This window comes from Pleurodeles waltl, chromosome 3_1 (genome assembly GCF_031143425.1).
Source record: "Pleurodeles waltl isolate 20211129_DDA chromosome 3_1, aPleWal1.hap1.20221129, whole genome shotgun sequence".
NCBI lineage: Eukaryota > Metazoa > Chordata > Amphibia > Caudata > Salamandridae > Pleurodeles > Pleurodeles waltl.
In genome coordinates, this window is record NC_090440.1 from 1,998,186,991 (window position 1) to 1,998,200,825 (window position 13,835).

At 51.2% G+C, this 13,835-nt stretch overlaps 2 protein-coding genes across 2 annotated transcripts in view; one reads left to right on the top strand and one right to left on the bottom strand.

Moving 5' to 3' along the window:
• Positions 1-217: 217 nt before the first annotated feature.
• LOC138283653 (putative uncharacterized protein FLJ46204) lies at positions 218-922 on the bottom strand. The gene has a single exon (XM_069221588.1). It carries the CDS (start codon positions 920-922, stop codon positions 218-220), a length of 705 nt encoding a protein of 234 aa, XP_069077689.1.
• A 9,441-nt stretch (positions 923-10,363) lies between these two features.
• Positions 10,364-13,835, top strand: part of LOC138283654 (uncharacterized) — a 223,433-nt gene continuing 219,961 nt past the window's right edge. Inside the window, exon 1 of the mRNA XM_069221589.1 lies at positions 10,364-10,567. Coding sequence (XP_069077690.1) covers positions 10,364-10,567 — 204 coding nt within the window. The remainder of the gene's footprint in view (positions 10,568-13,835) is intronic.

The window sequence follows — 13,835 nt, forward strand, 5'->3', positions numbered from 1 at the left end:
ATGGCACTCTGGGTAATGCTGTCTCGGTGTGTTCTGGTGGCTGTCTTCATGGCAGTCTGGGTAATGCTGTCTCAGTGTGTTCTGGTGGCTGTCTTCACGGCAGTCCATGTAATGCTGTCACGGTGTGTGTGTTCTGGTGGCTGTCTTCATGGCAGTCCTTGTAATGCTGTCACGGTGTGTTCTGGTGGCTGTCTTCATGGCAGTCCGAGTAATGCTATCACGGTGTGTGTGTTCTGGTGGCTGTCTTCATGGCAGTCCGTGTAATGCTGTCATGGTGTGTTCTGGTGGCTGTCATCATGGCAGTCCGTGTAATGCTGTCACGGTGTGTTCTGGTGGCTGTCTTCAAGGCAGTCCGTGTAATGCTGTCACGGTGTGTTCTGGTGGCTGTCTTCACAGCAGTCCGGGTAATGCTATCACAGTGTGTTCTGGTGGCTGTCTTTATGGCAGTCCATGTAATGCTGTCACGGTGTGTTCTGATGGCCGTCTTCATGGCAGTCCAGGTAATGCTGTCACGGTGTGTTATGGTGGCTGTCTTCATGGCAGTCCATGTAATGCTGTCTCGGTGTGTTCTGATGGCTGTCTTCATGGCACTCCTTGTAATGCTGTCACAGTGTGTTCTGGTGGCTGTCTTCACGGCAGTCCGGGTAATGCTATCACGGTGTGTTCTGGTGGCTGTCTTCATGGCAGTCCATGTAATGCTGTCATGGTGTGTTCTGGTGGCTGTCTTCATGGCAGTCAGGGTAATGCTGTCTCGGTGTGTTCTGATGTCTGTCTTCACGGCAGTCCGGGTAATGCTGTCACGGTGTGTTTTGATGGCTGTCTTCATGGCAGTCCGGGTAATGCTGTCTTGGTGTGTTCTGATGGCTGTCTTCATGGCAGTCCTTGTAATGCTGTTACTGTGTGTTCTGATGGCTGTCTCCATGGCCGTCCGTGTAATGCTGTCACGGTCTGTGTGCTCTGGTGGCTGTCTTCATGGCAGTCCGGGTAATGCTGTCACGGTGTGTTCTTGTGGCTGTCTTCACGGCAGTCCATGTAATGTTGTCTCGGTGTGTTTTGGTGGCTGTCTTCTTGGCAGTCTGTCTAATGCTGTCTCGGTTTGTTCTGGTGGCTGTCTTCATGGCACTCTGTCTAATGCTGTCTCGGTGTGTTCTGGTGGCTGTCTTCATGGCAGTCTGTGTAATGCTGTCTCAGTGTGTTCTGGTGGCTGTCTTCACGGCAGTCCGTGTTATGCTGTCTCGGTGTGTTCTGATGGCTGTCTTCATGGCACTCCTTGTAATGCTGTCACGGTGTGTTCTGGTGGCTGTCTTCATGCCAGTCCGAGTAATGCTGTCTTGTGTTTTGATGGCTGTCTTCATGGCAGTCCGGGTAATGCTGTCACACTGTGTTCTGGTGGCTGTCTTCAAGGCAGTCCGTGTTATGCTGCCACGGTGTGTTCTGGAGGCTGTCTTCACGGCAGTCCGGGTAATGCTATCACAGTGTGTTCTGGTGGCTGTCTTCATGGCAGTCCATGTAATGCTGTCACGTGTGTTCTGATGGCCGTCTTCATGGCAGTCCAGGTAATGCTGTCACGGTGTGTTATGGTGGCTGTGTTCATGGCAGTCTGTCTAATGCTCTCTCGGTTTGTTCTGGTGGCTGTCTTCATGGCAGTCTGTCTAATGCTGCCTCAGTGTGTTCTGGTGGCTGTCTTCATGGCAGTCCGTGTAATGCTGTCTCAGTGAGTTCTGGTGGCTGTCTTCACAGCAGTCCATGTTATGCTGTCACGGTGTGTTCTGGTGGCTCTCTTCATGGCATTCCTTGTAATGCTGTCATAGTGTGTTCTGGTGGCTGTCTTCATGGCAGTCCGTGTAATGCTGTCACAGGATGTTCTGGTGGCTGTCTTCATGGCAGTCCATGTAATGCTGCCACGGTGTGTTCTGGTGGCTGTCTTCATGGCACTCTGGGTAATGCTGTCTCGGTGTGTTCTGGTGGCTGTCTTCATGGCAGTCTGGGTAATGCTGTCTCAGTGTGTTCTGGTGGCTGTCTTCACGGCAGTCCATGTAATGCTGTCACGGTGTGTTCTGGTGGCTGTCTTCATGGCAGTCTGGGTAATGCTGTCTCAGTGTGTTCTGGTGGCTGTCTTCATGGCAGTCCTTGTAATGCTGTCACGGTGTGTTCTGGTGTCTGTCTTCATGGCAGTCCGAGTAATGCTATCACGGTGTGTGTGTTCTGGTGGCTGTCTTCATGGCAGTCCGTGTAATGCTGTCATGGTGTGTTCTGGTGGCTGTCATCATGGCAGTCCGTGTAATGCTGTCACGGTGTGTTCTGGTGGCTGTCTTCATGGCAGTCCGAGTAATGCTGTCATGGTGTGTTTTGATGGCTGTCTTCATGGCAGTCCGGGTAATGCTGTCACAGTGTGTTCTGGTGGCTGTCTTCAAGGCAGTCCGTGTAATGCTGCCACAGTGTGTTATGGTGGCTGTCTTCATGGCAGTCCGTGTAATGCTGTCATGGTGTGTTCTGGTGGCTGTCATCATGGCAGTCCGTGTAATGCTGTGACGGTGTGTTCGGATGGCTGTCTTCATGGCAGTCCGAGTAATGCTGTCATGGTGTGTTTTGATGGTTGTCTTCATGGCAGTCCGGGTAATGCTGTCACAGTGTGTTCTGGTCTCTGTCTTCAAGGCAGTCCGTGTAATGCTGCCACAGTGTGTTCTGGTGGCTGTCTTCACAGCAGTCCGGGTAATGCTGTCACGGTGTGTTATGGTCGCTGTCTTCATGGCAGTCCATGTAATGTTGTCTCGGTGTGTTCTGGTGGCTGTCTTCATGGCAGTCTGGGTAATGCTATCACGGTGTGTTCTGGTGGCTGTCTTCATGGCAGTCCATGTAATGCTGTCACGGTGTGTTCTGATGGCTGTCTTCATGGCAGTCCGTGTAATGCTATCACGGTGTGTGTGTTCTGGTGGCTGTCTTCATGGCAGTTCGTGTAATGCTGTCATGGTGTGTTCTGGTGGCTGTCATCATAGCAGTCTGTGTAATGCTGTCACAGTGTGTTCTGGTGGCTGTCTTCATGGCAGTCCGAGTAATGCTGTCATGGTGTGTTTTGATGGCTGTCTTCATGGCATTCCTTGTAATGCTGTCACAGTGTGTTCTGGTGGCTGTCTTCAAGGCAGTCCTTGTAATGCTGCCACGGTGTGTTCTGGTGGCTGTCTTCACGGCAGTCCGGGTAATGCTATCACAGTGTGTTCTGGTGGCTGTCTTCATGGCAGTCCATGTAATGCTGTCACGGTGTGTTCTGATGGCCGTCTTCATGGCAGTCCAGGTAATGCTGCCACGGTGTGTTCTGGTGGCTGTCTTCACGGCAGTCCGGGTAATGCTATCACGGTGTGTTCTGGTGGCTGTCTTCATGGCAGTCCATGTAATGCTGTCACGGTGTGTTCTGATGGCCGTCTTCATGGCAGTCCAGGTAATGCTGTCACGGTGTGTTATGGTGGCTGTCTTCATGTGGCAGTCCATGTAATGTTGTCTCGGTGTGTTCTGGTGGCTGTCTTCATGGCAGTCCATGTAATTCTGTCACGGTGTGTTCTGGTGGCTTTCTTCATGGAATTCCTTGTAATGCTGTCATAGTGTGTTCTGGTGGCTGTCTTCATGGCAGTCCGTGTAAAGCTGTCACAGGGTGTTCTGGTGGCTGTCTTCATGGTAGTCCGTGTAATGCTGCCACAGTGTGTTCTGGTGGCTGTCTTCATGGCAGTCTGGGTAATGCTGTCTCGGTGTGTTCTGGTGGCTGTCTTCATGGCAGTCTGGGTAATGCTGTCTCGGTGTGTTCTGGTGGCTGTCATGCAGTCCGTGTAATGCTGTCAGGGTGTGTGTGTTCTGGTGGCTGTCTTCATAGCAGTCCTTGTAATGCTGTCACGGTGTGTTCTGGTGGCTGTCTTCATGGCAGTCCGTGTAATGCAATCACGGTGTGTGTGTTCTGGTGGCTGTCTTCATGGCAGTCCGTGTAATGCTGTCATGGTGTGTTCTGGTGGCTGTCATCCTGGCACTCCGAGTAATGCTGTCATGGTGTGTTTTGATGGCTGTCTTCAAGGCAGTCCGTGTAATGCTGTCACGGTGTGTTCTGGTGGCTGTCTTCACGGCAGTCCGGGTAATGCTATCACGGTGTGTTCTGGTGGCTGTCTTCATGGCAGTCCATGTAATGCTGTCACGGTGTGTTCTGATGGCCATCTTCATGGCAGTCCAGGTAATGCTGTCACGGTGTGTTATGGTGGCTGTCTTCATGGCAGTGCATGTAATGCTGTCTCGGTGTGTTCTGATGGCTGTCTTCATGGCACTCCTTGTAATGCTGTCACAGTGTGTTCTGGTGGCTGTCTTCACGGCAGTCCGGGTAATGCTATCACGGTGTGTTCTGGTGGCTGTCTTCATGGCAGTCCATGTAATGCTGTCACGGTGTGTTCTGGTGGCTGTCTTCATGGCAGTCCGTGTAATGCTGCCACGGTGTGTTCTGGTGGCTGTCTCAAAGGCAGTCCATGTAATGCTGTCTCGGTGTGCTCTGGTGGCTGTCTTCATGCCAGTCCGTGTAATGCTGTCAAGGTGTGTTCTGGTGGCTGTCTTCATGGCAGTCAGGGTAATGCTGTCTCAGTGTGTTTTGATGTCTGTCTTCATGGCAGTCCGGGTAATGCTGTCTTGGTGTGTTCTGATGGCTGTCTTCATGGCAGTCCTTGTAATGCTGTCACTGTGTGTTCTGATGGCTGTCTCCATGGCCGTCCGTGCAATGCTGTCACGGTCTGTGTGTTCTGGTGGCTGTCTTCATGGCAGTCCGGGTAATGCTGTCACGGTGATTTCTCATGGCTGTCTTCACGGCAGTCCATGTAATGCTGTCTCGGTGTGTTCTGGTGGCTGTCTTCATGGCAGTCTGTGTAATGCTGTCTCAGTGTGTTCTGGTGGCTGTCTTCACGGCAGTCCGTGTTATGCTGTCTCGGTGTGTTCTGATGGCTGTCTTCATGGCACTCCTTGTAATGCAGTCACGGTGTGTTCTGGTGGCTGTCTTCATGGCAGTCTGAGTAATGCTGTCATGGTGTGTTTTGATGGCTGTCTTCATGGCAGTCCGGGTAATGCTGTCACAGTGTGTTCTGGTGGCTGTCTTCAAGGCAGTCCGTGTTATGCTGCCACTGTGTGTTCTGGTGGCTGTCTTCACGGCAGTCCGGGTAATGCTATCACGTTGTGTTCTGGTGGCTGTCTTCATGGCAGTCCATGTAATGCTGTCACGTGTGTTCTGATGGCCGTCTTCATGGCAGTCCAGGTAATGCTGTCACGGTGTGTTATGGTGGCTGTCTTCATGGCAGTCTGTCTAATGCTGTCTCGGTTTGTTCTGGTGGCTGTCTTCATGGCAGTCTGTCTAATGCTGCCTCGGTGTGTTCTGATGGCTGTCTTCATGGCAGTCCGTGTAATACTGTCTCAGTGAGTTCTGGTGGCTGTCTTCACAGCAGTCCGTGTTATGCTGTCACGGTGTGTTCTGGTGGCTCTCTTCATGGCATTCCTTGTAATGCTGTCATAGTGTGTTCTGGTGGCTGTCTTCATGGCAGTCCGTGTAATGCTGTCACAGGGTGTTCTGGTGGCTGTCTTCATGGCAGTCCATGTAATGCTGCCACGGTGTGTTCTGGTGGCTGTCTTCATGGCAGTCTGGGTAATGCTGTCTCGGTGTGTTCTGGTGGCTGTCTTCATGGCAGTCTGGGTAATGCTGTCTCAGTGTGTTCTGGTGACTGTCTTCATGGCAGTCCGTGTAATGCTGTCACCGTGTGTTTGTTCTGGTGGCTGTCTTCATGGCAGTCCTTGTAATGCTGTCACGGTGTTTTCTGGTGGCTGTCTTCATGGCAGTCCGTGTAATGCTATCACGGCGTGTGTGTTCTGGTGGCTGTCTTCATGGCAGTCCGTGTAATGCTGTCATGGTGTGTTCTGGTGGCTGTCATCATGGCAGTCCGTGTAATGCTGTGACGGTGTGTTCTGATGGCTGTCTTCATGGCAGTCCGAGTAATGCTGTCTCAGTGTGTTCTGGTGGCTGTCTTCACGGCAGTCCGTGTTATGCTGTCTCGGTGTGTTCTGATGGCTGTCTTCATGGCACTCCTTGTAATGCAGTCACGGTGTGTTCTGGTGGCTGTCTTCATGGCAGTCTGAGTAATGCTGTCATGGTGTGTTTTGATGGCTGTCTTCATGGCAGTCCGGGTAATGCTGTCACAGTGTGTTCTGGTGGCTGTCTTCAAGGCAGTCCGTGTTATGCTGCCACGGTGTGTTCTGGTGGCTGTCTTCACGGCAGTCCGGGTAATGCTATCATGGTGTGTTCTGGTGGCTGTCTTCATGGCAGTCCATGTAATGCTGTCACGTGTGTTCTGATGGCCGTCTTCATGGCAGTCCAGGTAATGCTGTCACGGTGTGTTATGGTGGCTGTCTTCATGGCAGTCTGTCTAATGCTGTCTCGGTTTGTTCTGGTGGCTGTCTTCATTGCCTCGGTGTGTTCTGATGGCTGTCTTCATGGCAGTCCGTGTAATACTGTCTCAGTGAGTTCTGGTGGCTGTCTTCATGGCACTCCTTGTAATGCTGTCACAGTGTGTTCTGGTGGCTGTCTTCACGGCAGTCCGGGTAATGCTATCACGGTGTGTTCTGGTGGCTGTCTTCATGGCAGTCCATGTAATGCTGTCACGGTGTGTTCTGGTGGCTGTCTTCATGGCAGTCCGTGTAATGCTGCCACGGTGTGTTCTGGTGGCTGTCTCAAAGGCAGTCCATGTAATGCTGTCTCGGTGTGCTCTGGTGGCTGTCTTCATGCCAGTCCGTGTAATGCTGTCACGGTGTGTTCTGGTGGCTGTCTTCATGGCAGTCAGGGTAATGCTGTCTCAGTGTGTTTTGATGTCTGTCTTCATGGCAGTCCGGGTAATGCTGTCTTGGTGTGTTCTGATGGCTGTCTTCATGGCAGTCCTTGTAATGCTGTCACTGTGTGTTCTGATGGCTGTCTCCATGGCCGTCCGTGCAATGCTGTCACGGTCTGTGTGTTCTGGTGGCTGTCTTCATGGCAGTCCGGGTAATGCTGTCACGGTGATTTCTCATGGCTGTCTTCACGGCAGTCCATGTAATGCTGTCTCGGTGTGTTCTGGTGGCTGTCTTCATGGCAGTCTGTGTAATGCTGTCTCAGTGTGTTCTGGTGGCTGTCTTCACGGCAGTCCGTGTTATGCTGTCTCGGTGTGTTCTGATGGCTGTCTTCATGGCACTCCTTGTAATGCAGTCACGGTGTGTTCTGGTGGCTGTCTTCATGGCAGTCTGAGTAATGCTGTCATGGTGTGTTTTGATGGCTGTCTTCATGGCAGTCCGGGTAATGCTGTCACAGTGTGTTCTGGTGGCTGTCTTCAAGGCAGTCCGTGTTATGCTGCCACGGTGTGTTCTGGTGGCTGTCTTCACGGCAGTCCGGGTAATGCTATCACGTTGTGTTCTGGTGGCTGTCTTCATGGCAGTCCATGTAATGCTGTCACGTGTGTTCTGATGGCCGTCTTCATGGCAGTCCAGGTAATGCTGTCACGGTGTGTTATGGTGGCTGTCTTCATGGCAGTCTGTCTAATGCTGTCTCGGTTTGTTCTGGTGGCTGTCTTCATGGCAGTCTGTCTAATGCTGCCTCGGTGTGTTCTGATGGCTGTCTTCATGGCAGTCCGTGTAATACTGTCTCAGTGAGTTCTGGTGGCTGTCTTCACAGCAGTCCGTGTTATGCTGTCACGGTGTGTTCTGGTGGCTCTCTTCATGGCATTCCTTGTAATGCTGTCATAGTGTGTTCTGGTGGCTGTCTTCATGGCAGTCCGTGTAATGCTGTCACAGGGTGTTCTGGTGGCTGTCTTCATGGCAGTCCATGTAATGCTGCCACGGTGTGTTCTGGTGGCTGTCTTCATGGCAGTCTGGGTAATGCTGTCTCGGTGTGTTCTGGTGGCTGTCTTCATGGCAGTCTGGGTAATGCTGTCTCAGTGTGTTCTGGTGACTGTCTTCATGGCAGTCCGTGTAATGCTGTCACCGTGTGTTTGTTCTGGTGGCTGTCTTCATGGCAGTCCTTGTAATGCTGTCACGGTGTTTTCTGGTGGCTGTCTTCATGGCAGTCCGTGTAATGCTATCACGGCGTGTGTGTTCTGGTGGCTGTCTTCATGGCAGTCCGTGTAATGCTGTCATGGTGTGTTCTGGTGGCTGTCATCATGGCAGTCCGTGTAATGCTGTGACGGTGTGTTCTGATGGCTGTCTTCATGGCAGTCCGAGTAATGCTGTCTCAGTGTGTTCTGGTGGCTGTCTTCACGGCAGTCCGTGTTATGCTGTCTCGGTGTGTTCTGATGGCTGTCTTCATGGCACTCCTTGTAATGCAGTCACGGTGTGTTCTGGTGGCTGTCTTCATGGCAGTCTGAGTAATGCTGTCATGGTGTGTTTTGATGGCTGTCTTCATGGCAGTCCGGGTAATGCTGTCACAGTGTGTTCTGGTGGCTGTCTTCAAGGCAGTCCGTGTTATGCTGCCACGGTGTGTTCTGGTGGCTGTCTTCACGGCAGTCCGGGTAATGCTATCATGGTGTGTTCTGGTGGCTGTCTTCATGGCAGTCCATGTAATGCTGTCACGTGTGTTCTGATGGCCGTCTTAATGGCAGTCCAGGTAATGCTGTCACGGTGTGTTATGGTGGCTGTCTTCATGGCAGTCTGTCTAATGCTGTCTCGGTTTGTTCTGGTGGCTGTCTTCATGGCAGTCTGTCTAATGCTGCCTCGGTGTGTTCTGATGGCTGTCTTCATGGCAGTCCGTGTAATACTGTCTCAGTGAGTTCTGGTGGCTGTCTTCACAGCAGTCCGTGTTATGCTGTCACGGTGTGTTCTGGTGGCTCTCTTCATGGCATTCCTTGTAATGCTGTCATAGTGTGTTCTGGTGGCTGTCTTCATGGCAGTCCGTGTAATGCTGTCACAGGGTGTTCTGGTGGCTGTCTTCATGGCAGTCCATGTAATGCTGCCACGGTGTGTTCTGGTGGCTGTCTTCATGGCAGTCTGGGTAATGCTGTCTCGGTGTGTTCTGGTGGCTGTCTTCACGGCAGTCTGGGTAATGCTGTCTCAGTGTGTTCTGGTGACTGTCTTCATGGCAGTCCGTGTAATGCTGTCACGGTGTGTGTGTTCTGGTGGCTGTCTTCATGGCAGTCCTTGTAATGCTGTCACAGTGTGTTCTGGTGGCTGTCTTCATGGCAGTCCGTGTAATGCTATCACGGCGTGTGTGTTCTGGTGGCTGTCTTCATGGCAGTCCGTGTAATGTTGTCATGGTGTGTTCTGGTGGCTGTCATCATGGCAGTCCGTGTAATGCTGTGACGGTGTGTTCTGATGGCTGTCTTCATGGCAGTCCAAGTAATGCTGTCATGGTGTGTTTTGATGGTTGTCTTCATGGCAGTCCGGGTAATGCTGTCACAGTGTGTTCTGGTGGCTGTCTTCAAGGCAGTCCGTGTAATGCTGCCACAGTGTGTTCTGGTGGCTGTCTTCACGGCAGTCCGGGTAATGCTGTCACGGTGTGTTATGGTGGCTGTCTTCATGGCAGTCCATGTAATGTTGTCTCGGTGTGTTCTGGTGGCTGTCTTCATGGCAGTCTGGGTAATGCTATCACGGTGTGTTCTGGTGGCTGTCTTCATGGCAGTCCATGTAATGCTGTCACGGTGTGTTCTGATGGCCGTCTTCATGGCAGTCCGTGTAATGCTGTCACGGTGTGTGTGTTCTGGTGGCTGTCTTCATGGCAGTCCTTGTAATGCTGTCACAGTGTGTTCTGGTGGCTGTCTTCATGGCAGTCCGTGTAATGCTATCACGGTGTGTGTGTTCTGGTGGCTGTCTTCATGGCAGTCCGTGTAATGCTGTCATGGTGTGTTCTGGTGGCTGTCATAATGGCAGTCCGTGTAATGCTGTCACGGTGTGTTCTGGTGGCTGTCTTCATGGCAGTCCGAGTAATGCCGCCATGGTGTGTTTTGATGGCTGTCTTCATGGCAGTCCGGGTAATGCTGTCACAGTGTGTTCTGGTGGCTGTCTTCAAGGCAGTCCGTGTAATGCTGCCACGGTGTGTTCTGGTGGCTGTCTTCACGGCAGTCCGGGTAATGCTATCACGGTGTGTTCTGGTGGCTGTCTTCATGGCAGTCCATGTAATGCTGCCACGGTTTGTTCTGGTGGCTGTCTTCACGGCAGTCCGGGTAATGCTATCACGGTGTGTTCTGGTGGCTGTCTTCATGGCAGTCCATGTAATGCTGTCACGGTGTGTTCTGATGGCCGTCTTCATGGCAGTCCAGGTAATGCTGTCACGGTGTGTTATGGTGGCTGTCTTCATGTGGCAGTCCATGTAATGTTGTCTCGGTGTGTTCTGGTGGCTGTCTTCATGGCACTCTGTCTAATGCTGTCTCGGTTTGTTCTGGTGGCTGTCTTCATGGCAGTCCGTGTAATGCTGTCTCGGTGTGTTCTGGTGGCTGTCTTCACAGCAGTCCGTGTTCTGCTGTCTCGGTGTGTTCTGATGGCTGTCTTCATGGCAGTCCTTGTAATGCTGTCACAGTGTGTTCTGGTGGCTGTCTTCACGGCAGTCCAGGTAATGTTATCACGGTGTGTTGCACAGGAAGTATCTCCGGTTTGTGGTGGGGGTGCAACACTACCAGTTTGCAGTCCTTCCATTTGATCTTACTTCAGCACCTCGAGTCTTCACAAAGGTGATGGTGGTGGTTGCAGCAAGTCTCAGAAGGAAGGGAATATCAGTATTCCCTTACCTGGACGATTGGTTGATCAAAGCCAAGTCTCCGGAGCATTTGCTGCATCACTTGCAAATGGCAACTCAGTTGTTGTTCAGTCTGGGTTTTTTGATAAACGTACCCAAGTCTCACCTGGAGCCCTCTCAGCGCCCCCTGTTCATAAGGGCAGTACTGGATACAACATTGATTCGGGCCTATCCTCCGCCTCAGCGGATTCAGGACATCCAGGCGTTGATTCCAATGTTTCAAAATGGAGCGGTTGTTCCAGTTCTCAAGGACCTGCATTCTGTTGGTCACTCATGCACATTGGCACATGAGGGCTCTCCAATGGTGCCTCCGCAGGCAATGGTTTCAACACAAAGGGGATCTTGAGGAGTCAATATCAATCACCAGAGATGCTGCAGCGGATCTATGATGGTGGGCTGTGGACGGCAACCTCTCCCAAGGAAGGCTGTTTTCACTGCCGCCTCCGGTGTCCACGGTCATAACGGATGCTTCCACTCTAGGGTGGTGAGCTCATCTGGGGGACCTGGAGATCAAAGGTCCTTGGTCTCCAGTGGAACAGACTTTTCATATCAATCTGTTAGAATTGCGGGCAATACATCTGGCTCTCAAGTCCTTCCTCCCGTTCCTTCGCGGTCAGTCTGTTCAAGTCTTGACGGACAACACTACCACAATGTATATAAACAAGCAGGGAGGAGTAGGGTTGTACCTTCTATGCAGAGAGGCTCTGCGACTCTGGGCCTGGTTTCAGGACCATCAGATTTGCTTTGTAGCGAATCATCTGGCCAGAGTGCTCAACATACGTGCGGACACTCTCAATCGGAATTTCTCGGCCGATCACGAGTGTCGTCTCCATCTGGATCTGGTCCGTCACATCCTTAGGATGTGGGGTTCTCTGCGGATAGATCTGTTTGCCACTCAGGAGAACGCGCAATGCCCGTTGTTCTGCAGCCTCCAGAATCCGGTGCAAGGAGCTTTGGGGGACGCGTTTCAGATGTCTTGGTGCGACCAGTTGCTTTACGCGTTTCCACCCATACCCTTGATTCCTTGGGTTCTGAGGAAGATTCGCCAAGATCGGGCTCAGGTCATTTTAATAGCTCCGGATTGGCCAAGAAGGGTGTGGTACACGGACATTCTCCAACTCCCACTGTGCCCTCCGCTCCGTCTCCCTCTCAGGGCAGATCACCTCTCGCAGTCGCAGGGGCAGGCTCTACACCCCCGCCTCCAGAGCCTGCATCTTCATGCCTGGAGATTGAACAGGGCAATCTGAGTTCTTTCTCTGTCCCACCAGAGGTAGTGGATGTTATTTTATCAGCCAGGCGACACTCCACTAAGACTGTTTATGCCGGCAGGAGGGCAAAATTTGTGGCTTGGTGCGGAGAGAAACAAATTGATCCCTTGAGGGCCCATCTGTCTGATGTTCTGTTGTTTGCATTGGCTTTGGCACAGAAGGGTTGTGCAGTTGCTACTGTTAAAGGCTATTTGGCGGCACTGTCAGCCTTTCTTTGACTTCCGGATAAACCCTCCTTGTTTAAATCGCCTATTGTTATTAGGTTCTTAAAAGGATTAACAAGTAAATTTCCTCCCACTCCGTTTCTTATGCCTCAGTGGGATTTGAATCTAGTTTTGATTTTTTTTACTGGGGTCACGTTTGAACCCATGCATTCTTATCTGTTAAGATTTTTAGTCCTTAAGACAGTTTTCCTGATAGCTATTACGTCGGCGAGATGTGTCGGTGAGCTTCAGGGCCTTAGTGTTAAACCTCCCTTTACTTTATTCTTTCAGTAGTGCTGAAAACCAAGGCGGCTTTTCTACCTAAACCTATCACTCATTTCCATACGGGACAGACCATTACCCTTCCATCTTTCTACCTTCCTCCTCATCCTTCAACGGAGGAAGAGAGAATCCATCATTTGGACCGCAGAAGGGTTTTTAAATTGAAAAAACAAAGGACTTTCGGTTGGAAGACCAGCTATTCATTGGATATGTAGGAAAGAGGCAGGGCAGAGCGGTCCATAAAAGAACTATATCCAGGTGGGTCATTCTTTGCATTAAGTTCTCTTACTCGTTGGCAAAGAAGGTTCCCCCTGAGGGTATTAGAGCCCATTCGACCAGGGCTAAGTCTGCCACTTCGGCCCTGGCTAGAGGGGTTCTGGTGGTGGATATTTGCAAGGCAGCACTTGGGCGTCCCTCCACACCTTCGTGAAGCATTATTGCTTGGACTCGGAGGTTAGAAGGGATGGCCATTTTACATGTTCCGTGTTGCAGGATTTCTTGGTTTGACCGGTCAGGCACCCATCTCCAAGTGCGGTACTGCTTTGGGACTCTATTCATAAGGTGAGGAATCCACAGGTAGTTGTATCCATCAGAAGAACAAGTTACTTACATTCGGTAACGCTTTTTCTGCTGGATAAATTAGCTACCTGTGGATTCCTCACAGTCCCACCCGCCTCCCCTTTGTCTGTCTGGTCATACCAAGACTGTTGTTTTACAAGTGTATATATGTTTTGAGATTTTTATTTTTATAAATGATGGTTGTAATTGTGTTACATCAATATGAGTTTATGTGTGTATTCATTTGAGCTACTGTGAGGTCGGTTTTCACCTGTTCACCTCAAAGGCATGTAAAAAATGGGTGAAACTGATGTCAGCACACCGGAGAGGACCTCTTATTGTCACGGTGACGTCAGACGGAGTCGCGCGGGAGCTGTACAATTGTGTCGTCCTCGTCGACGTGGAGAGCTGGGAAGAAGATTTTCCGCCGAATGCTGACGCATGGGAGAATTCATAAGGTTAGGAATCCACATGTAGCTAATGTATCCACCAAAAAAAGCATTACCGAAGGTAAGTAACTTGTTCTTTTGCCATTTTTCCCACATTTTCTTGGGGAAACTCCCCCACGCCCCGTTGTAGTGGACAGGCTCGCTCGATATGTACCTTATGGGGGCTGGTCTGACAAAGTTTGCTAGGGCTCTTTTGGGTTCCCAGTCCAGTCCTGGTTAACACAGCAGTTGAAGAGTTATGAGTGCATTGCACAAGTCAGAATCAAACCTCAGTGAAGCTTCTAGAGTCCAATTCAAAGTTCAGGTCTAAGTTTACCTTTGTGAA

Excerpts from the sequence above, each read along its gene's own strand:
- LOC138283653 (XM_069221588.1), bottom strand. The coding sequence starts at position 922 with ATGGAGACAGCCATCAGAACACACAGTAACAGCATTACAAGGACTGCC.